Source organism: Fibroporia radiculosa, assembly GCF_000313525.1.
Source record: "Fibroporia radiculosa TFFH 294 genomic supercontigs, scaffold591, whole genome shotgun sequence".
In the NCBI taxonomy this organism is placed as follows: Eukaryota; Fungi; Basidiomycota; class Agaricomycetes; order Polyporales; family Fibroporiaceae; genus Fibroporia; species Fibroporia radiculosa.
In genome coordinates, this window is record NW_012133224.1 from 59,288 (window position 1) to 81,527 (window position 22,240).

The 22,240-nt window shown below is 53.6% G+C and overlaps 4 protein-coding genes across 4 annotated transcripts; 3 read left to right on the top strand and 1 right to left on the bottom strand.

The window, feature by feature from the left end:
- Positions 1-670: 670 nt before the first annotated feature.
- Positions 671-3,020, top strand: FIBRA_01318 (uncharacterized protein; the record flags this gene model as incomplete). The annotated part of the gene is made up of 7 exons (XM_012323195.1): positions 671-801; positions 856-868; positions 933-1,095; positions 1,143-1,501; positions 1,557-1,660; positions 2,593-2,623; positions 2,823-3,020. 7 exons carry the CDS (start codon positions 671-673, stop codon positions 3,018-3,020), a joined length of 999 nt encoding a protein of 332 aa, XP_012178585.1.
- A 7,500-nt stretch (positions 3,021-10,520) lies between these two features.
- Positions 10,521-15,796, top strand: FIBRA_01319 (uncharacterized protein; the record flags this gene model as incomplete). Its single annotated transcript, XM_012323196.1, has 8 exons — positions 10,521-12,011; positions 12,076-12,210; positions 12,332-12,767; positions 12,890-13,123; positions 13,192-14,069; positions 14,127-15,123; positions 15,176-15,479; positions 15,586-15,796. 8 exons carry the CDS (start codon positions 10,521-10,523, stop codon positions 15,794-15,796), a joined length of 4,686 nt encoding a protein of 1,561 aa, XP_012178586.1.
- Positions 15,797-16,338: 542 nt separating this feature from the next.
- FIBRA_01320 (uncharacterized protein) lies at positions 16,339-17,428 on the bottom strand (the record flags this gene model as incomplete). Its single annotated transcript, XM_012323197.1, has 6 exons — positions 16,339-16,499; positions 16,562-16,613; positions 16,674-16,796; positions 16,852-17,140; positions 17,199-17,266; positions 17,321-17,428. 6 exons carry the CDS (start codon positions 17,426-17,428, stop codon positions 16,339-16,341), a joined length of 801 nt encoding a protein of 266 aa, XP_012178587.1.
- Positions 17,429-17,888: 460 nt separating this feature from the next.
- On the top strand, positions 17,889-19,638 carry FIBRA_01321 (uncharacterized protein; the record flags this gene model as incomplete). Its single annotated transcript, XM_012323198.1, has 11 exons — positions 17,889-17,929; positions 17,982-18,016; positions 18,067-18,227; positions 18,616-18,697; positions 18,765-18,773; positions 18,825-18,971; positions 19,028-19,043; positions 19,095-19,146; positions 19,200-19,231; positions 19,288-19,427; positions 19,478-19,638. The coding sequence occupies 11 exons, from the start codon at positions 17,889-17,891 to the stop codon at positions 19,636-19,638; spliced, it is 876 nt and encodes a 291-aa protein (XP_012178588.1).
- Between the last annotated feature and the right edge of the window lie 2,602 nt (positions 19,639-22,240).

Sequence of the window (22,240 nt, forward strand, 5' to 3'; positions counted from 1 at the left end):
TCACTGGACTAGCCTGGATAAGCCTCAAGGCTCACACCCCCATAAAAGTATTAACACCAAAGGACATTTGATTCACCAAATGACCAACAAGGTTAAATATTTAAAAGTAGAATGAAGTGACAAAATCACTTTGTATACATGACAGCTAAAAAGATGTTGGTTTCCTCCAGTAGAGACACCCATCCTTCCAATCCACCAACACTTGTCATGAGCGCCAGCCGAAGCGATGCCTCCAAAGAGTTGGAAAATTAGTCAACGCGGATAAAGTGCCAAATCACCGGAGAAAAACTCAATGCCTCCAAGAAGGCATTGGTCGATTTGTTCTAGAGGACTGGAACGCGGACAAGGAGACGGAAGAGCGACCACCGAGCCCGAACTTTTGTGTCCGCATGGATTTGTTCGAAGAAAACCGTCAACGCGAGGTCCTTGTTTATAAGGACTGTACATTAATTAGGTAAGCTTTTCCCAGCCCCAGACCTACCGGCATCCTCCATACGTCACGCGTCTATCGTCACGCGCGCCGGGCGCTCCTCCGCACGGAGTCGACGGTCCCATTTCTGTGTGAAGTCAGGACAGGCTTCATGGTTTTCAGCCCAGTGCCCATCTACTGCTAACATCTGCTGCTTTATCAGTGCAACCATCTACGCGTATACGCGCTCAAATTTGGGAAATGTCTCGCTCATCAAAGTCACTTACTCTCTCTCGGATTGAAGATCTGACCCTTGGTTCATTCGCTTTCGTACCCACCTCAGAAACAGTCGATCACCTCGTCAGATATCTGAGCACATGGAGTGGCAGCGAGTGAGTGTATCTCTTTCAATGCATATGATTTTGCACCTAACATGTTCACTACAGCAAGTTCTTCATGGTCGGTTCATTGTCCTGACGGTGTTACCGTGTCGTGCAGGACACTCAGCATATTTCGTCCATAGATAATCCAACATACACTGAAGCTTTTGGTACCATTTCTGCACTTCCGCGCGCGCATGCAACATCGTGCGGGCCTGCGAAAGGAGCCCATTAGCTCTGCTGCAGAGAGCTTAGTCAAGTTCAGTAACATTATAAGCGATGCTAGGATGTTCTTCCGCATATGGGGTACGCTCACCTTCCTCTAAACCGAGTCCCACTCATGATATGCGTAGGCCTTTTACCCATTATCCAGTGGCTCACTTCGATTGAGCGCAAGCAGCCACCGACTCGTCGCATCCTCACAATCGAACGATTACAGGGATGGTCAATGCTCGCCTATTACCCCCTTGAGCACTTATACTATTTGGTTGCGCATTCCATTGTTCCTTCCAAGCTTTCTGCAGTGTCTCTATTATCACTCTTACCATCCTTGGGATCGAAGCCGGGCGACAAGAGCATCACTTTGGACGCAAAGTCCTTAGGGATGTGGTCATGCCGCTTCTGGAGTCTTTATGTTGCGTTGCAGTTTGCGCATCTCCTCGAGGACAGGAAGCTACTAAAAACACGAGAACGTACGGTGTCCAAGACCAAGGTACGCAGCGTACTGAACCTGAAGACACTATTTCCATTCCTCATTCCTGTGCTAGTCTGTGGTTGCAGAGTCAGAGAAGGAGGAACTGAAGAAAAGATGGGATTCTTTCTGGAGCGAGGTGATTGTCAACTTGGGCAACCTACCGACGGCCATTCATTGGTGCGTGTACCGTTTCCATATTCTTTCTGTCCCTCGGCGCGCGTATGAACATCAATCGAGGGTTGTTTGCTTGCGAGACCTGCATACTGCACGTTACATTGTGGACTGTATGCATTTTCCGGCAGAAGCACATGGTTCTCGTCTACGTTTCTGGCTGAACGCCTTGCTGGCGGTAATTTTATTTCATGTTGCATCGGGCTGTGCAATCAGTTTCAAATTTATATCTTGCCGAATATCTTCTTGACTGGAGCCCCGCCCTGAACTTGGTCATTCTCGTGGGAGCTCCGCGTTCCAGCTGGAAGACCTGATGCTGTCTGCAGGACACTTGTCCCGTTTTATCGACGGGGCTGTGCTGCACATGACACTTCATCTTCCACCAGTTCCTTAGCCCCTCCTTTTCGTCCCTCCGACATATCTTAGGGTTCCGTGGAGCGCCCCATTTCCACCTTGGGGAGCCTGTTATCTCATGGCGGTGCATACCATTGAACCGGGAGTATTCCAAGCGACGGCTCTCGTACCATGACAGTTCGAGATCCCTTTGCGCTCCACTCGTCTAGCGTGGTGGAGGATATAATTGACTTCGCATACCCTGCGAAACGATGTGCGATATGGTCGTGTGTCGCATTACTATTCAGGGTGCTGTGGATCGTATAGCATCCCTCTAATGTCATGTCTCGATATTATGGATCCAGTGTCCACCAAACTCTAATCACGGGTAAATCGGCTCGGGAATGGGGCAATTCTCGCAATGGATGAAACATCATGCATGCACGCGCCGTGTTCGGCTGGATTTTACTAGGGTACATTCATCGGCGACGGCAACTCCGTAGCTGTGCATGATATGCCGTTTCTCCATACTTTCCGGTCTTTTTAGGCGTCATGTACATTGATGTGACTCATTACTGACAGATGTGAACCTCGTTTATCGACAGGTCACTGGAACGAGGTCTCTTTGCTAGCGATGTACGTCCGATTTGCCAATCGATTGCCCTCAAAGACTGTCTTGTTTCATTGTCTCAAGCCTTTCGAACATCTCAGACGTGCATATTGTTGCTGCATAGCTTCGGGGCCCATCTCTTATGTGCTCAGGATTGGACAGTGTCTCTTCATTTCATTATGAGGGCTGTCATTCTCAATCAGTACTCATTATTGTACTTCCTAGATTTGGCTTGACGCCTTTGGTCTCGTAGCCGGCTTGGCATCTTGGAGGAGCGGCTGGAAGGCAACAGCGCTACCTATCGTACCACCTGCATCAGAGGCCCCAGACCTGTCATCAACAGAGCCTTCAGCACATTCTTCTATGACTTTGGACCCAGATATTGTGGCGCCGCCCCTCAACGATTCCGTCACAGGATACTAAGGTGCTGAATATACCCTTTTACATCTCTAGTGGACGTTGAAAACTGTAAGTCGGCGGTTGTTTCAGATTCTTTAGAGACTATGACGCTCATGCTATAGTACTACCCGTAGAGCTCGTTGCAGCACTCTCTGACATATACGATTTCCTATTGCTAAGTCGAAAGTTGTGGATTCTATTGTACAGTATAATGGCTACGTATTCTTCTGAGATTCACTTGTCGCTCGTGAAGTACATTTGTCCACAGAAATATGATTCCTGGACAGTCGCTATGATTTGTCGTATTGGTGTATGGTGACTGTTTTTACACCGTTATAGTCGTTTTAATATGAATTCGATTTGCGTATGGAGGAGCGATGACCCTGTTGACTCAGACAGCGAACATTGTTCACACTGCCTAATTCAATTGGATTCCTCGCCTTCGAGACTGATTGTACTGGTGGTGTTAGGGAACCGATTCTGTAGTGATTCTATAGTCCGAGACCTGCTGAGTACAGTCCGCCTGGTAGTCGATGATTGCATATACTCAGGATTGTCATATTTTTCTGGAACTTAATGGAACGGTGGGCATGTGGCGGATGCTCAGGCTGGTCCAGATGCTCAAGCATGGATTGTTTAGTACGACCTTGCACGACAGCCAATATAATTCCAAAATACATATCTTGCTTGAACGTACCCCCCTCCGCCCGCACGTCGTCGTGTGCCTCACAAAGAGAGGCACATTTGTCTGACGACTATTGGCTATTGCACAAGCGTTAACGAACCACGACGCCTTCCTAATCTGGGATTTCGGATCCGCAGTTTAGCCGCTGGCATGGCCGCAGTGCGCACAGCCTCCACGCCCAAGCATTCTCGACTCCAATATATGCTCATCCCTACTCCAAATTTCAGACAGGTGTCCGGCGGCTCGAGCCTGCACCCGATGGGACGACCCCTATCCATATTTGACCGGTGCAAGTTGCAAGTTGCAAGTTGCAGTGCAGGCGCGTTTTGTCTGGCATACTCTGGAACCTTCTAGGATAGTTGCCTTGGCTCAAATTTCTGCTATTGGCGGTGTTTTCTTGGAAAGTTGCATTCTGGGGCCTTCTGTATTCATGGAGAGCGCTGGTGACACATGCTACGTGCACAGTCTTGTGGATTCGGTGTGGTAGAGTCACGTCTTCGTTTGACTCGTCAGTCGTTTGCTTGAGCCCCACATAGCCCCACATACTTAGCTATATGTTCTCCATGCTGTGCTTAAATACTCTATGACTGACTCAGCATTTCGCAGAAACCGTGCAGGAATCTCGGATCTTGCTGTCTTCAGAACCCACAGAGCGCGCGTGCCTCTTAACCCCCCTGTCGGAATACCGAGGTGATTTATACCTGTGCAAAAGCAATGATGCGCAGTAGGTGATTAGTGAGTGCCCACCTTCCTTTATGTCGAACTCCACAGCTTCGGGTTACCCGTCCCGTCAACTCAATATCGAAAAACCCCATGCTGACGTGGCTTCTCCATTGAAAATTTTCAGTGGACTGTGAGACCTGTGCTCGACCCGATTTCGCGCGCAAGATGTGCCGCCTTTCATATTGGACACGGCGTTTCTACTCCCACAAAGATTGCCGCAGCAGCATAAGTACCAGTTTTTCCCGCCAGTGAGTAAGTAGCTTACAATCATGGTTTTAATTTTATTTAACCTCTCAGAACTTTGTCGACAGGCATTTAGATGATATACACTCGTCGTCGTGGGTGTCCTCGCTCCATGTTGAACATTATTTAGCGCCCAGATAACCCGAGTTCAACACTCAGGAGCTATATGGATCAAGTTCCGGAAGATTAATCATAGGCTTGGCTATGCCCTTCATGCGCTGAATGCACTGAATCACGGTATATTCCATACCACAGATGCTGTTCAAACGACGATGGCACGCGTATTCGTTCCCATATATCACGCAAATTGGTAAAATGCGATTTTGATATCCTCTCGTATATCAAATCCGATTGACCATTCCGCAAACACAAACACTGCTGCAGTCGCCAGGACACCGGTTGCCCTGCGAGCGACGTTTCCGCAGTTGGCAAATGGGTTTCTCCTATTTCCCTCGATGGCCCTACGAGCTTAATGCATTGCAAATTGAAGACCTATGTGACAGCTATGCCGTGCAGGCCTCTCCCAGATTTGTCAGCCATTACATCCTACAATCTGGTCACTCGACTCCGGCGCCGGTCTTTACAAGACCGGATGAAGTGCGTTGCCGATGCGGCTGCTTGCATAGGGTGATTCGTTATTACAGTGTATCTGCACATCACTAGCAACCAGCTAGGCCTCATCATCCCGAACCCAGCAGTTCGCAAGAGTGCCGCCTACGCCGTTCCGCTGAGCCGTGATACCATAATCCACATCCCTAATATACCGCCGCAGATAGTATGATCGAGTCGCATCGCGCGGGTGATGCACTAGTATTAGTCTGCCAACCACAACTTCATAGTTAATCAAGCAACACTTCGCTGTATACGATCAGCCTTCCTGGCCGCACTACAGACATAATCCTAATACCCACCCTCTTCCCCGACTCCCTGGTATCCCCGGCTGTGCGGCCGGGCAGCCGATGAGAAATTCTGCTGTATGTCATCAGCTTCTCAACAGCAGACTAGCCAGTTGTCTCTGGCTGTAGGCGATCGTACAGCCCCGACAAGTAGCTGGGTGCCGTAATCCCCTTCTCAGTCTTATGTGAGATGCATTGCGGCACTCCGCCTGCAGGCTGAAAACGTGGGGGCCTGCATGTCGGACTGCGGCCCCAATGTGGACCTGCAGTTGTCGTCGTATTCGCGATGGTGAGTTTTGCCTCCTGTGACTCCTCCCCAGCTGGAATTACTGACAAGCGTCGAATCAGATTGCGACTAGCTTGAAGCACGCTGAATGGGCGAGCGAGTGTCAAGACGCCACTCCCGTCATGATCCTGCGTAATCGGGACCCGTTAGCGATCTGAACCTGCATGAGAGATTGACGCACAGGGTGCTAGCAAGGGCCCCGACGGCTACAGTGCGCGTGCACTCACTGGATGATCGTTTCGGTGTGGAGCGCGCTTGCGGGGGGCCAAGGCGGAAGTGTTCTGCAACTATGTGTCGCCGCGTCAGAGGCGAGGATCGACGCCCTCCCCGAGAAGCCACCACCCGCACACCCCCCACCGCAAAGACCAATTGTCCAGCACTGGAAGTGGGGAAACGACCTGCACCGAGATTCCATGCGCGAAGAATGGCCTGTTATGACCCACCGCACCCCGAGTCGCGCTCGCAGATATTCCGCAGCAACCAAGCCGGCAACTGGGGCGCATCTTCACCCCCCTTCTGTTCGAACATGCACTCCGCGCTTCCCGAAATTGCTTGACGCTGCCTGCAGATATATAGTTGCCGGGAGCGCGTCCGGCATGTCATGCTCCGACGTACCGTAATCCTGTGCATGAAGGTTTACTGGCCCCGCGGCGGCGCGGCCCGCCATGGTGCAACCGGCGCGAGCGCGCTGATTGGCCTGGGCCGACTGCATCCCGCGGCCGGTGTGAGACATGGAGGCCAAGTTAAACGGCACTCCTCCGAGGCGCCTGTGATACGCCTCTGAGATATCACAGATCTGAGGGTGTAGACTGAAGAGGCTTTTGGGCTGCTGGCGGGGTGCGGATTTGCCATCTGCGTCTCCGACGAATGACGGAGCAGGAATATTATGCGGATGTTCGCGTTCGATTGCGCCCGCCTGGACTGGATGGGGATTCTCGCCGCCCTCCTGCCGGGCGGCGCAGCGCTTCCCACAGTGGGCCCGAACAGGCTCGAGCGTTCCCTGCAGGATTCAACCTGGGGTGTCCATGGGAGGGAACGTCGTGGCACTACACAAGATGATGAGTCCGCCGTGAGTGTCATCATCAAGTACTCACTGGGAGAGACCCGGTCGCCGCGAGCGAAGACCTGATGCCGGACCGCCCCCGACAGAGCGCTCGCTGGCAGATGCAATATGAACGCGCCGCGCACGTTCGCTGCGAGCTTGCCGCAGCGCGGTTCCGGCCGCTTCGACTAGTTCTGCTGGGACAAGAGCATCAGCTTGAGCCCAGGGAACTGAACCTTGGAGCAGCTTGGCTGCTGCCAGAAGCTGCCATTGGCAGATGATCAGCCGGGATCCGGCTCAGATGCATAGGCTGGAGCGGATGCATATGGGCCGAGGCTGGGTGCGATCATCGCGAGCCATGATATAGCCCATGGCGCCATGCACCTCATCGAGCACCTGTGCCGGTGCGCCTGTGCGCAGCAGCCAGTTGGCCCAAAGTGGCCGTGTGCGGCGGTCTTGCTACGGCTTCGGATAGGCTCTTTGTGGGCAGCGTGCGGATGCAGCGTAGCAGCTGATTTGAAGACGCGCGGGGATGTGTGAGGTGGTGCACTTCGCTGCAGGGTACCACTGGCCACTCCGAGTCGGATCGACGCTGAACCACCGCGCGCCGCTCTGGTGGCATGCTCGAGATGGGTGCGGTTGTCGACACGGCAGTTGTGATATGGATCCCGGAGCCTTGACAAAGTACACGCACGTATATGTAGTGTAGATGTCGGACGGTACATGTACTGCACCAGCGCGCGCAAAGTTCCGAGCGTCCAGCCGGTCGGTCGCTCCTGGCTCCGAGTTACTTGCCCCGTACCTGAGATAAGTGCGCCATGGCGACGGTGTTGAACGTAGCCCTGACAGATTCTAAAGCAGCGCGTCGGGGTCAGCGATATAATACCAGACTGCACGGCCCAGCCTACTACGGCCACCGTCGTGCCAGCGCTCGCGTGCACGAGGCCACTAGACGCACAATGTGCACTCGTGTGTGTCTTCGCGCCACAGACACCAGACACCATCGAGCCCACATCTTCCGCCGAGTACGTCCACTGGATGTCTGACAGGCATAAATAGCCATGTTGTGGGTGTCCGCAATGGACCGTCGGGTAGCCACGCTATTACGTCAGTAGAGGGTCCCGCTCTCGATTAGATCGCCCCTGTGTTCTGGCCATGTCTGCTCTGGTGAAGCGCGGGCGAGCGGGAGCGGGTCCGCGCCCCGCAGCCGAGAGGCTATCGGTCCCGAGGCTCGAGCGGGGCGGGATTGTCGAGGCTCTGCAATTCCGGCGGGCGGGCTGTAAGCACATAGGAAAGGCCAGGGCGCGCGGGAGTGATCAGGACGAATCTTGCCGCGAGAAGAAGATGGCATCACGCAGGAAATTTGAATGTGGGGTGCAAGATGTCTTCTTCCGCGGGAGACGTAAGAGTAAGAACGGTGGTGCTGGCAGGGATGGGATCGCGACGCGGGCCTCCGCGGACGTCGTCCTCGCGTCTTGCGCGTGCCAGCGCCACTGCACTTCGTCAAATTCGACCGCCCGGGTGCGCTCACGTCGAGGCAGGCTCCATGGCTGCCGTTGTTATGGCCCTGGCAGCTGACGCAATGACGGCCGTGTGTGGGTCAGTCCAATGTCATATCGACAGGCTGCGATATCTGCCTGGCAGGCTTTCGTGGGAGGGGATGATGTCACCCCGTTGCGCACCCCCACCGCAAGGTTTAGATTGGCAAGGGAACTCGAATGCACTGAGGTCCAGCTTCCAGGCCCGATGTCCGGATGCAGTCCGGTCACAATGCCGGCATGGAGAGGAAGCAGCACACGGGACCCATGCGACGCTCTTGGCTGGGCTAATATGGGCGCCTGCAATGAACTTTACAGACGACTTGGAATTTCGAGACGAAGTAGGCCCTGTGGATTTCGCAGACTAGCTCGGGCGACAGTGGTTAGGAATTGAATTCTTTCTACTTCTAGTGAGCTCGAGCGCCATGATCGGACTGATCTGAGAGCGCGGTTGATAAGATCGCTATCTGAAGTCTCGGCTACTTGGCGCGGCGGGCGCCTCTGGGATGGCGCCCACGATAGCGTGCCAGCACTATGAAGCGTGCTCGCCGCGTGCGCGGTACCAACGGTACGCCCTTCAAGAGCTGCAGGTGGTGGGAGGTGTGAGTGCGGGTGCGGCATGGTGATCAGGCTTGTCAGATAGCCTATCGCATGATGCGGTAGGCGACAGGGCATGGGCGTATACCAGCAGAGTGCGGAGACGGCAAGGACGAACAATGAGATGGACAAAAAGGCTTGGAGAACAAGGGAATGCATGTGGCAGGACGGAGGCCGCGAGTGGCAGCACAACCAGGGACGCAGCATGGCGTGACGGAGGATCACGACGGCCTCCCGCGAGTGACTCTCGTGAACGGAGGTGGACAAAGCTCGGGCAGATCATCCTGGGTGTCCTTACCACATCCGCACTATATTTTACTTACTGAAGCACGCCGCATGTTGGCGGAATACGTACAGAGAGCTTTGTGACTGCGAGCGGGGCGAGGTCTGAGTGTGAACGCAGGCAGCGCGGCCATATGGGGAGGCGGTGCTGGAACGAGGATCACGAGCTGCAGACACGAAGAGGAGGCTTGGCTCTCTCCGTACGGAAACGGGTGACTGGGCTCGCTCGCTGGGCGGGCCGCGCCTAAGGGTTCTCGCAGCGACAGGCACACGCTGTACTGGGACTCTGCCTGGCGATCTGCGGACGGTCAATGCACACTGATGGTGCACAGTGAGGTGCTGTGGAATGAGTGGTCGCGGATATGGGACACACGACAAGGGCCTAGGGTCGGGCCGAGGGAGGACCTCGGGCAGCAAGGTTGAGTACAATCACGTTCTCGAAGGACCAGTGTACTAGGGACGCAGGTGCGGAATGATGCGGCCTGCACATGCGAGGACAGAGACGGCGGATATGCCAGATACCCTACGAGGCAGAGTGCATGCACAGCACGGGGACAAGAGCATCGGGTTTGACTACGCAAGGAATGCTGGAAAAAGTCCAAGACAGCGAAAATTGGAGAGCACAGCCAGGGATTAGAGGGGCTCGGGTGGAGAGCTTGTTATGTGTGTACGCAGTGCAGGCTGACTGAGACTGAGGGAAGTTAAGCCCCGGGCGGGCCCAGACGCCGATGCGAGGCAGGGATTGCACAGGGCAGGGAGACGGGGCAGGTCTGGGCGACAGGCGGACGGCACTCGAGTCGGTGGAAGTCACTTATGAGGAGGAGCAGGCGGCGTCGGGATCCGGGGAAGCCGAGGCCGGCCGGCAGGGCAACTGCCGAAAGAGGAAATCAACGGGGCGATGGGGCGATGCTTCCGCTCAGGCACGCACGATGACGACGTAGGGCGGGGCGGCGGAGACGTGGGGCCGCGTCGGGCGGGGCGCGGACGGGGCGGGGCTGGGACGCGCAGGAATCCGGGGGCTGAGGCCGAGGGAGGAGAGGAGAGGGGTTCGTTCGCTGGTGAGTGAGTATGCTTGGCAGATCAAAGGCCCGATTTGGGCGAGGCGGTGCTTTCCTCGAGAAACATCCAAGCCTCGCATGTTCAAATAGCTGCCTCCCTTCTCCGCCTCCCTTTAAGCCCTCGCCGCCCTCTTCAATGCGCCTTTCTCTCCCGCCATCCCCTCCCCCAGTGTCATGTCCCTCCCCCAGATCCCTTCCATTGTAACTACAGATCTCAGCTCCTCTCTCGACCTCCCCGACGACCATCTCCACCCCTCCTCCTCTCAGTCCCCCCATTCTCCTTCAGTCCTCCATCCGTTTGCTCCTCATACTCGACTCTCCGCGAACCCGGACTTGCTTTCTCCTACTCCCATTCCCCGCCCTCCGGCACGCTCTTCGCTCGACGTTCCGTACTCACCCGCCCTATCACCCTCCATAGGTCTTCGTTCGCCCTCACCCTCACCCTCTTGTGCAGGCTCCATCGGTGGCTCCTCCAGCCATAGCCACGTTCCGCCCTCTCCTACTCTCTCTGCGCACTCGCAGCATTCCGTGCACTTTGCCAGCACGCTTGCCCTCCGAGACAATAAGCCAGAACAAAGAGACGGCATCACGTCCCTCCATTTATTGAAGCCCTATCCGCACACGCATCGCCGCAAAGGTAGCGTAAGTAGCTCCATTTCTGTCGAGGGCTCCACCGACGGTACAGAGCCCGATTCACACATCACCCAGTATGGCATGGCCACTCTCGGCGCGCCCTCACAGACCCCCCCAGACTGGCGTCTGCTCTCGCCCCCATCTGCGTCGCCCACCCACCCACACTTCGATACCGCCTCCTTCTCCGGCGTATCCGCGTCTGAATTTTCCGGCACGACCGTCCGGTCCCGTTCGGGCTCCGTGCACAGCCGTGCCAAGCTTATTGACGACCCCACTCTCCCGCGCACCAGCAGAGACGGCGACGCAGGCGATGCTCGGCGTGGCTCTCCCGACGGCACAAACGGCACCAGCACCGCCGTCGGCACGCCGCCATCAGACGCGGACCAGCCGCGCCCCGCGCTCGACCTCTCTGCAGACGACGCGATTGACGCGGGCCCATTCGCGTTCAAGCCATACCGCCTCGCGGGGCTCGTCGACCCCAAGTCCCTCGATACGCTCGAGGCTATGGGTGGTGTACGTGCGCTCCTCCGCGGGCTCGGTACGGACGCGAAACACGGGCTCTCCGCGCATGCGCTCGCGCACGACCAGCTGTATGCGCACGAGCGCGACCACGATCGTGGAAAGGGAGACGAGGGTGGGGAGTCGCGCCCCGACACACCCGTGTCAAAGGCGCGGGACTCGCGCCCGGGAGCGGGCGGTCTGCAAGGGGCGGGCGAGGGTGCGAGCCAGCGCCACGACCGACCACAGCCTGATCCTGGCGGAGGGATGTCTGTGGCGGCTGTGCCGGGAATCGTCGTCACCGGCCCCGGGGACGGCGAAAGTGGCGCGTCAAAGGCTGACTTGCACGACTTGGAACCGCCGGATGAAGACGAGATGCCGAGGGCGATGGCGTTTGAGGAAGACGGTACAAGCGAAGCGTATGCGGCGTCGCTAGAGGAGCGGCAGCGTGTATACGGCGTAAATGTCCTCCCCACGCGTAAGACAAAGAGCCTGCTGCAATTAATGTGGCTCGCACTCAAGGACAAAGTTTTGGTGCGCATATATGCGCCTCTGAGCGCGTTTTTGACCGTGCTGAATTTTGCTGCGTGCTGTGCAGATACTTTTGAGCATTGCCGCGGTTGTGTCGCTCGCACTTGGATTTTTCCAGGACTTTGGTACCCCACGGCCGCCTGGCGAGCCGCCGGTAGATTGGGTCGAAGGCGTCGCGATTATAGTCGCGATTCTCATCGTCGTAAGTATACAGCCTTCCATCGTTCTTCTCACCGTACTGACCATCTTTGCGTTCTCTACACCTGCCCCTTTCGGCCGCCCATTCATCCGGCAATCCCCGCCTCCCATCACCGCATCAACAGGTCCTCGTCGGGTCGATCAACGATTGGCAGAAGGAACGGCAGTTCCAGACTCTCAACGAGAAGAAGGAAGAGCGCGGGGTGAAGGTTATCCGCGCCGGCGTCGAGCGCGTCGTTGATGTACACGAAGTTGTCGTCGGCGACGTCGCGATGCTCGAACCCGGCGAGATTATTCCATGCGACGGCGTCTTCCTTGGTGGACACAACGTTCGGTGCGACGAGTCGGGCGCGACTGGCGAGAGTGATGCAATCCGTAAAATCGATTACGACGAGGCGTTGCAGTTGTCAGAGGCGCACGGTAAGGACACACACGGTGGTGCCCATGGCCATTCACACGCAGATTGCTTTGTCATAAGCGGCAGCAAGGTTTTGGAGGGTTATGGCAGCTACGTCGTTATTGCGGTTGGCCCACGCAGCTTTAATGGGCGCATCATGATGGGTACGTCTCTTATCGATCATGTTCACCCTTCCCCATGCGATTTTTCGGGCATTCTCACCGCCCGAACCACATCACCACGTGGTTGATTGACTTTGTACTGACTACGAACGTTGTCTCCACAGCGCTTCGCGGCGACACGGAGAATACGCCGCTGCAGCTGAAGCTGAATGTCCTCGCGGAGCTCATTGCGAAAGTGGGGAGTATCGCGGGCCTGCTGCTGTTCACGGCGCTTATGATCCGGTTTTTCGTGCAACTGGGCACGAACGAGCCTGTGCGCACGGCGAACCAGAAGGGCATCGCGTTTGTCCAGATCCTGATCATCTCGGTCACGTTGATTGTCGTGGCAGTTCCCGAAGGTGCGTGCATGCGGGCATCACATACATATGGATGCGCGAGATGCTTAACGGCCGTGTCGCATATACAGGACTTCCGCTTGCAGTGACGCTCGCGCTAGCGTTCGCCACGAAGCGAATGACGAAGGAGAAGCTCCTCGTGCGCGTGCTGGGGTCTTGTGAGACGATGGCGAATGCGAGCGTTGTGTGCACGGATAAGACCGGCACATTGACGCAGAATAGCATGACGGTCGTCGCTGGAGCCATCGGCATCCACTGCAAGTTCGTGCGCCTCTTCGAAGACAACAAGGCGCGCTCGAACGCGCATGGAGAAGATATAGACTCGAGCAAGGACACGAACGCTGGCACTTCAGCTATGAGTGATCCACACCGGCCGAACCCGAACAGGCGACACACGGAAGACTTTGCGATAGATCAGCGCGAGCTGAACGACGTGCTGACGCCCCAGCTGTGCTCGCTGTTCAACGCGGCGATTGCGATCAACTCAACCGCGTTCGAGGACACGGACCCAGAGACGGGCGCGCTGGCATTTGTGGGGAGCAAGACGGAGACGGCGCTGCTCAAGTTCGCGAAGGAGAACGCGTGGGCAGATTACAAGCGCACGCGCGAGGCGGCGGACATCGTGCAGATGGTGCCGTTCTCGAGCGCGCGCAAGGCGATGGGTGTCGTCGTGAAGATGCCCGAGGGGCACTGGCGCCTGCACTTGAAGGGCGCGAGCGAGCTGCTGACGAAGCGCTGTACACGGCATGTTGCGGTGAGCAGGGACGGGAAGGAGCCGGAGCTGCAGGGCGAGGAGGTGGAGACGAGGGCGATCGACGACCTTGCGAGCGACAATATCTCGCGGACGACGATATTCTACGCGAACCAGATGCTCCGAGCTATTGCGCTGTGTTACAGGGATTTTGACCACTGGCCGCCACCCGGGATGCGGTTCACAGCGGATGACGAGGTGTGTCTGGCTTTCCGTCTCAATGAATGGGGTTTGATTTACTCACACGGCGATCAGGTCGAGTACGAAGATATGGCGCAGGATCTAACGCTGCTTGCCATCGTCGGTATCGAGGATCCGCTACGCGAGGGTGTGCGGGAGGCTGTCGCAGACTGCCACAGAGCCGGGGTCACCGTGAAGATGTGCACAGGCGACAACGTGCTGACCGCGCGTTCAATCGCCACGCAGTGTGGTATCTACACTGCGGGCGGTATCATCATGGAGGGGCCGCAGTTCAGGAAGCTCAACCGCAAGGAGCTTTTGGACGCTGTTCCGCGGCTCCAGGTGCTTGCTCGATCCTCACCTGAAGACAAGAAACTGCTTGTGGAGACGCTACGGGACCTCGGCGAGATCGTTGGTGTCACTGGAGACGGAACGAACGACGGGCCTGCGCTCAAGACAGCCGATGTCGGCTTCTCCATGGGCGTCGCGGGCACAGAGGTTGCGAAGGAGGCGTCGGACATTATTCTGATGGACGACAACTTTGCGTCGATCGTGAAGGCTATCATGTGGGGCCGCTGCGTGAACGATGCGGTGCGCAAGTTTCTGCAGTTCCAGATATCGACGAACGTCACTGCGGTGGTCGTCACCTTTGTCACTGCGGTTGCTTCCGCGTCAGAGTCGTCCGTCCTCTCTGCCGTGCAGCTGCTTTGGATCAACATTATTATGGACACGTTCGCTGCGCTCGCGCTCGCGACCGACCCGGCGTCGCCCGCGCTCCTGGAGCGCAAGCCCGACAAGAAGACGGCACCCCTTTTCTCCGTGGACATGTACAAGCAGATCATCGGACAGTCGACGTATCAGATCTTCATTGTGCTCATCTTCCACTTCTTGGGGACCCAGATCCTGAGCTTCGACTCGGCGGTGAACGGCGACGTGGTGCAGACGCTGGTCTTCAACATTTTCGTCTTTGCACAGATTGCCAATTCGTTCAATTGTCGCCGGCTTGATAACAAGCTGAACATTTTTGAGGGTATGACCAGGAACTATTATTTCATGGGAATTACCTTTATCGGTGCGTTTCTAGTGTTGCAGCGGCCACCGCTAGACGCTCACCGTCCCCTTAGAAATTGCCGTGCAAGTTCTCATTGTCTTCGTTGGCGGTGCCGCGTTTCAGGTTACCCATATCGGTGGGCCCGAATGGGGTATCGGACTTGCGCTCGGCTTGGTTTCTATTCCGCTTGGCGCACTCATTCGCTGCATTCCTAACGCACCTTGTGAACGGGCGCTGATCGCGTTGCGCATCCTGCCCAACCCTGCAGTCCTTCCCACGATACGGCCGGACGACGAGTGGAACGCGGCGATTGAGCTTGTCAGGGACAACCTCAGCACGTTTGCACAGGTCCGTGGCGGCCGTGTGCGCGCGTCGTCGTACGTAGGCAAGAGTCGCAGGGCGCGACAACCACCGGAGCACCGCATGACTTTGTGCGTTGCTGTCCCTATTCACCACATGGCACCGGCTGACGTGTTTGTGCAGACCTTCTCTTATGACTATGGTTCCGACAATAGTAGCTTCGTCGATCGGTGCTGGGTTGACACCGCCGATTCCTCATGGCGGCCTTTCTCATCCAACTCATTTTGACCCCTCTAAGTCATCGGCCGCGCTGTGGGCAGGCCATATACAAGTCCATCCAGATACAAAACCCGATGATCCAGCCCAGCGATGGGGCGCGCGACACTCGGTCTAATCCATATTACTTTCATATAACTTCGTTTTACTCACTCGGACGCGGTCCTCTCGCGATGCTCTTTACGACTCTGTGCGCAACGCTGCCCACACTGCATATACCTTTTTGCCGCATATCATACATGATCGACACTTCTCATGATCTCACGACCCGAACGATGACACACGTGCATATTTTTCTCTACTCACATCCTCCTAATGTGCCGTCGCATTTGGTGCATCCATGAAAGCAATCTGCCGTCACAGTCTGTCTACACTTCGTGCTTAGGTTTATATACTTACTCCGTCGCCGTGCAAGCATGCTATATTTCTTACAACCATGCTTCACACCTATTCAAGCCAACCTATCTAGATTTACTTGACTCGAATATGATAATTGGATCGTGATCTCAAACGTATGTGACTGATGGCGGACCAGCAAGCTAACTCGCAAAGGCCAAAAGAGATAAATTTGGCTGATGACCTGGAGTAATTATGATACGTGGGACAGACAGGGAAATCTCACTCCGACAACCGACGACGTCATGACTATTGGGAGAATATTCAGAAGACACCGCTGCTTTTGATGATCCCGGCCCAACTTCTACCGATATATTTTGCATATGCCTCGGTATTAACGAGGGTGTTCTCGATATTGGATGACGAACTCAAGAGGCTCTCCAAGAACTCATAAGCAGTCGCCGGAGAAGCCAGCTGGTGAAGTTCTGCAATTGGGTCGAGGGTCGTTAGCAGTGCAGGAAAATCGGGCAAGGCGCTGCAGAAATACCTGCGGCTCCGTAGACGGCGGCGACTGATGCTCTCCGTGCATACCAAGACAGCTGCAGCATTCATCAGTCGCACGGTAAGCGATGTTTCGAGCGACCAAATGTCCAACGTACGCCAAGGGACGTGTCGCCGACGATGTGGCATGCTTCGTCTGCGATGCTGGCGACGTGTTTCAGTGCCGGCGAGGGGTCGAGAGGTGGGACGCCGGACGGCGGGGATATGAGCAGGCCAAACGCCTTCGCGGTCCTCCGGTCAAATCCAGTGCGGCAGCCTGCTCAGGGACACTCGCACCTCGGGAAGCCACCGCAGTATGGGCTCGTTCCGCCTCAAGCGGGAGGCCAGCACATCCTTCATGATTGGCGATGGCGCCGACTTCATGTCTGTTCGCGCGTCGTCCAGCCATGCGTCGAGCAGTGTTCTCCGCGCATTGTCTCCGTCTCCAAATAGGGCGGAGATCGCGGTCTCGGACAGCGGCTCTGCGTGGGGCGTGCCGGGAAGGTAGAGCACTGAGCGAGAAAGTGCCTCCCGCGTGAATCCGTGCGTCTTCACCAGCGGTAGCGCTAGCTTGAGTAGCTGTGCTCTATTCTCAGTAATTACGCTCAGCGAGTGATTCAGTAAGAGAGAAAGAGAATACCAACCTCGACATGGTGTGATGGTCAAGACGACTGTATAAAGGCGAACCTCTGTAGACTGCGAGTCTTCGACTCTTTGGGTCCTCAGTGTCACAGAATTAGCGCGACCCACGTGATATGGGTCACACCGTGTTATCGGGTGCAGACGACTTGAGATAACCCGCCCATTTGGAATCATGCGTTGAACGGGTCCAGTTCGGTTGCGCTACAATGTCTCCATATGCACTTCCGTCCATTCTGCAGCTATTTCAACACTTAGGTCCTAGGCTCAGGAAGGATTCAATTAGGCCTCGGTTCTAGACTTGTCGCGGCACATCTGGCAGGACCGGGCCCTGACGGTAGATGGGGCTGTGAGAGAGTGTGATACTCCCATTGCTCGCCGCGCGCACGACTGATTCAACAAGAATCTGAATACTGTAAGTACGACGGTTGTGTTTGGATACCATGGATACGTATCCAGTTGTTACCATAGACATTCCATGCCGAAGCTGTACGAATGTCGATGCTATATCCCATCGCATTTGATAACCAAGGAACGGAAGAATTCGCATGTGCTCACTAGGCACATGCGGACCCTTCCTCCGTTCGCTCGTTTGCGTGCCATCAAAGCTCTCGGCAGATCACAGGCTATTTGGAATTCGTCTCAGACATTGAAATATCGTCGCTTCTTCGTTGGTGTCTGTCAAATAGCCTTCAATGTCTTTCACGAAGCAAGATGTCGACAGTCTTCAATCCAAGTATGTCTTGGCTATGTTTCATTATCAGGGGGTGATAGATTTCCTTCTATAGGATCACCAGCAACACTTTAGGTGTGGCGATCTTCAGTATGTTATTCAAAATCTGCCGCTTTTGTGCTTTATCTAAGTTTTAATAGCCCTAATTGTGTACGAAGAGCTTGTCGCGTTCGATGAGATCGTGGCCTTGTTTAGGGAGAAGGGACGAGTGTCCATCACCGTGTTTACACTGAACCAGCTGAACATGTCTGTGTATGCTCTCGCGAATATCCTGTGCGTGCCATCTTGGGGTACTGTCGCTGTAAGTGTCGATTATCTTGATCAGTTGCATGGCTAATTATCTTATAATAATCAGAGGTCCAAATCTTTCTTTCCCGAGGATCGTCACTTGTCACTGAGTCCATCATAGTTGTGAAGGATTCTTTGTCTTTTACTTCGGCACCTCGATCATAAGTGCCGGTATAATTTCCAGTGAGTTCGTCGGGGTGTTCTGGCTCGGCATTAACCCATTTTTTAATTTAAAAAATCTGCAGCCGCAAAGTTTCTGCTCGTACTGGCCATCAGTGGTAAACAACGATGCCTTGCCATAGTGACCTTGGTGCTTGGCTTGGCACCTTTGGGAATTCACCTGGTGCGTTGTTTGGTTCCATATGCACATTCACCAACACGCTCAAGACTGTGACATCTAGTCCAATGGTATCATGATGTCGTTCCGTACCTCAGACATTGCATCGTTTTCCGTATGTGTGGTAGATGCAATGACACCGCACAGTACAGCTGCAATGTGCGTATGCGAAAGATCTGTACTAACGTCTGTTCTACATCTCTGACTGCTCAGCTCCTAGGCGTAAGCCGTCAGTTGTGTTCTGATCGTCTATCCGTTTTAATGTTTTCATAGTTGGTACCCTGGCACAATCATGTACAGTGGCTGGTGATCTAGTGGTAGTTGCCGTCACCTGGATCTCCTTGTATCGATCAGATCAATTTCTCCCAGACAGCTATTTCAGGGTGCCAGGTACACTGGCAAGGCTACTGCTGAGAGACGGTAAGTAGTATAAATTTCGTGAGTTTTGACCGTTCGGGATGATTTTTTGAATACAGGGACAATATACTTCTTGTATGCATTAAAGCCTTCTCATTCGAAGTTTCGATTGACGATAACTTCTAGGGCTTTATCAGTCCTCAACCTTGTAGACATTATCACGTATTGGTCAGATCATGTATGATGCCTTGTAATCTTGCATTCATGGGCGTTCCTCACATGGATTCTCAGTCTTTCCAATACGTTCGTATCTTCAACCTCCCGTAATTCCCCTGTCTCTTTCTTTGGTTGCTCACTGACACGGTATATCATCTGATAGACTCTCATCCATCCTCATATCACGCCTTGTCCTGCATCTGCGAGAGATGTATGCCAAGAATGCGTATTTTAATTCACAGAGTATATCTGTAGTCCGGACGCAGGACGTTGAGCAGATTGGTGAAGAGGTTCCGAAAGCTAGTATCACATATGCTAATGCATATACGGAAAGTGCTTCTAACCAGCACTAGGGAGCATGGATAACGTGTTCGTGAGCAATCGCCGCATTGGTTTTGGCCAAAATTATCAGCACCCTATTTACGGCGTCACAGCTTACAGTATCTCTATGGACTCTGTGCTTGTCAAACAGGGGCTCTATTTGATGTTCAAAATCAACCTCCATCCCAAGTAGCCTATATGATCTATCTGCGCATTTTTGCTTTTCTCTCTTTGCTTCCCTATGCTCATTGTCATCAAAATTGACATGCTATTGAATTTGTTATACTCATTGTCGACCAGATTGAGCTTGATAAACTTCCATAACCAGGAACATAACCATGCGGCTTCGACGTTAGTAAACGGATTGGTGAAGAGTCTTATGTGCCGTGGAGAGATATTTTTGCCCATTAGTACGTGTCTCCATTGCGATCGGGTATTAGCTGATGTCATAGTTCCAAAATGAGGCATTTTTGGCAGTATTCACGGCGTAGTAGAGCTCCCCGGCCGACACTGAGGTGTTGGAAGATTTAGGGTACCCGAATCGTCGTTATCGTTTTTCGTCATGTACGACTAACCCTTATTCATTTGTTCCGTGTCACACTCACTGATGCGTCAATCACTTCCTCTCCATCCTCTGGTGTCTTGGATCAAATATCATGTGTGCTTATACCGTTCCGATGTACGTGAACAGTCATCTAGACATTTTTATGCATCGCTTTCAGCGATGTCAAGCGCTGAGATGACATACTAAACCTTGAGTTGACCAATCAACTAGGAGGTGCTATTGCTAGGCATTGGAGAGGCTGGTCATCATGAGCGCTCGCGTGGTCTCGCCACAGACACCTCATGTCCGGCATACTACGGCAGTTGGTCCAGCTGCACTGTGTCCAAAATACATCTTGCTGTTATCGTTGAATGGAACAGGGTAAAGGATGATCCGAATGGTGACTCCTACAATTCTAGGATATGAATATGCAGCGGGACGATATTTCTCACTTCCTCATCCCCATACAGCTATTCGTTCTCACTACTGAGAAGTTGAAAATGTCCTACACCAACCAAGACACTAGTAATGTCCATGACCAGTACGCCCATTTTTCCCTCATCATGATGCAGATATTCATCTCTTGTCTGATATACAGGATCCTTACTGCTTGCTCCTCAGTAGCGGTCTTTGGTGAATCCCTGGAATCATTTGTGGTGTGATTGCGACCTAAATTTTGATTACGTCTCGCCCATAGTACTATTGCATATGAGCAACTTCTGACGTTCGATGAGATGATCTCTTTATTCCAAGGGAGCAGGCGGATTCCCATCGTCATTTTTTCACTCAGTCAATTCAACATGTTGGTATTTGCCATTGCCAATCTACTGTAGATTCTATCCTGGAGCACTATTGCGGCGAGAGGTCTAATTTGGCTTCGTGAATATTGTGTCATCTTGGTTGTGTTCTGCAGAGGTGTGGTTTATCTGTGACTGGAACGTCCAACTTTTCTAACTGTTCCCCAGCTGTGAAGGAACGTACATGTTCTTCCTCGTGATTACGATCATCGACATCGTGACTAACGCTGATAAGCTGTTGATCCATTTCGATATGCTATACTTGAGCCTTATGGAGGCCCTTCTAGTTGTGTGTTTTCTGATCGTGTTAGCCGTTAGTGGTCGGAGTCGGTTGTGCACTTTCGTGAATCTCGGATTCGGGGTCTTACCCATAGCAAACACATTAGTACGTTGTGACAATGCTGCATGAATTGAGCTTATCGTCCTCATGAGTTCAGTTTAATGCATGCACAACTTCGTGTGCGACTGTGCGTGTGGGATCAATTTTCATATGTGAGCGAAATACCATAGGTCTACGATCGACAATCGCATTGTATGTTGAATCGCCTAAATTGGATAGTCCATCAACTCACGTATGCTGCTCTTTTAGACGTGAGTTGATTCAGTTGATTGTGTAAAATGTTTCGAGATTGACGATGATAGTGACCACTTTGACTCGTGCATGTGCAATCGCATGTGATTTGTCTGTTGTTGGAGTTATATGGCACTCACTTCATCGCTCTGAACATTTCTTTCCGGGGACGCCTTTGAGGACACCTGGTGCGCTAGCAATCTTTTTACTTCGAGACGGTGAGCTGCTAGTTCCGCATTGAGAACGCGCACTTTGACACCTCGATCTCTCGAAGGTATCGCATATTTTGTGTAAGAATCATTTCATCGCATGCTCTGTATTCTCCTCAATCGTTATAGTATTTTGTCACTTCTCAATTTGATTCACATTATTATCTACTGGGCAGACGATGTACGCTTTTCTCATCCGCTTCACAGATTTTTTGTCCCGTGCTTATTTTTGTTCATAGTTTTTCCCATACGTGAATTTTTTCATAATTCCGTACGTTCCAGTGTTATTGTCAATTTCTGTTCCCTCCGAGCTAATTTCGAACAGCGTGTCCAATATTTTCGTCTCCCGCTTGCTGTTGCACCTCCAAAAGACATGCCCTGGGACTGTGTGCCTTGACTCACAGCTCGTGTCAGTAATGAGAACATGGGACATTATCATGCAGACCTCACCACAATTGGATTTCGCTGGCGCAGCCGAAGTATTCAGTGACAGTAGCGGGGATATTGAGCTTGCGCCCATGTATTAAATGGCGATGGAAGTATTGGAAAGGGAGGCTTGGGGCTTCCACCGTGAGTAAGTCAATATGCCTCCGCGCTCAGCTTCTTCCTTTCTCTATGCTTTTCTCAGAGCGGGCGGCCAGTATTGTCTCTTCATGGCTAGCCTCCATTCAAGG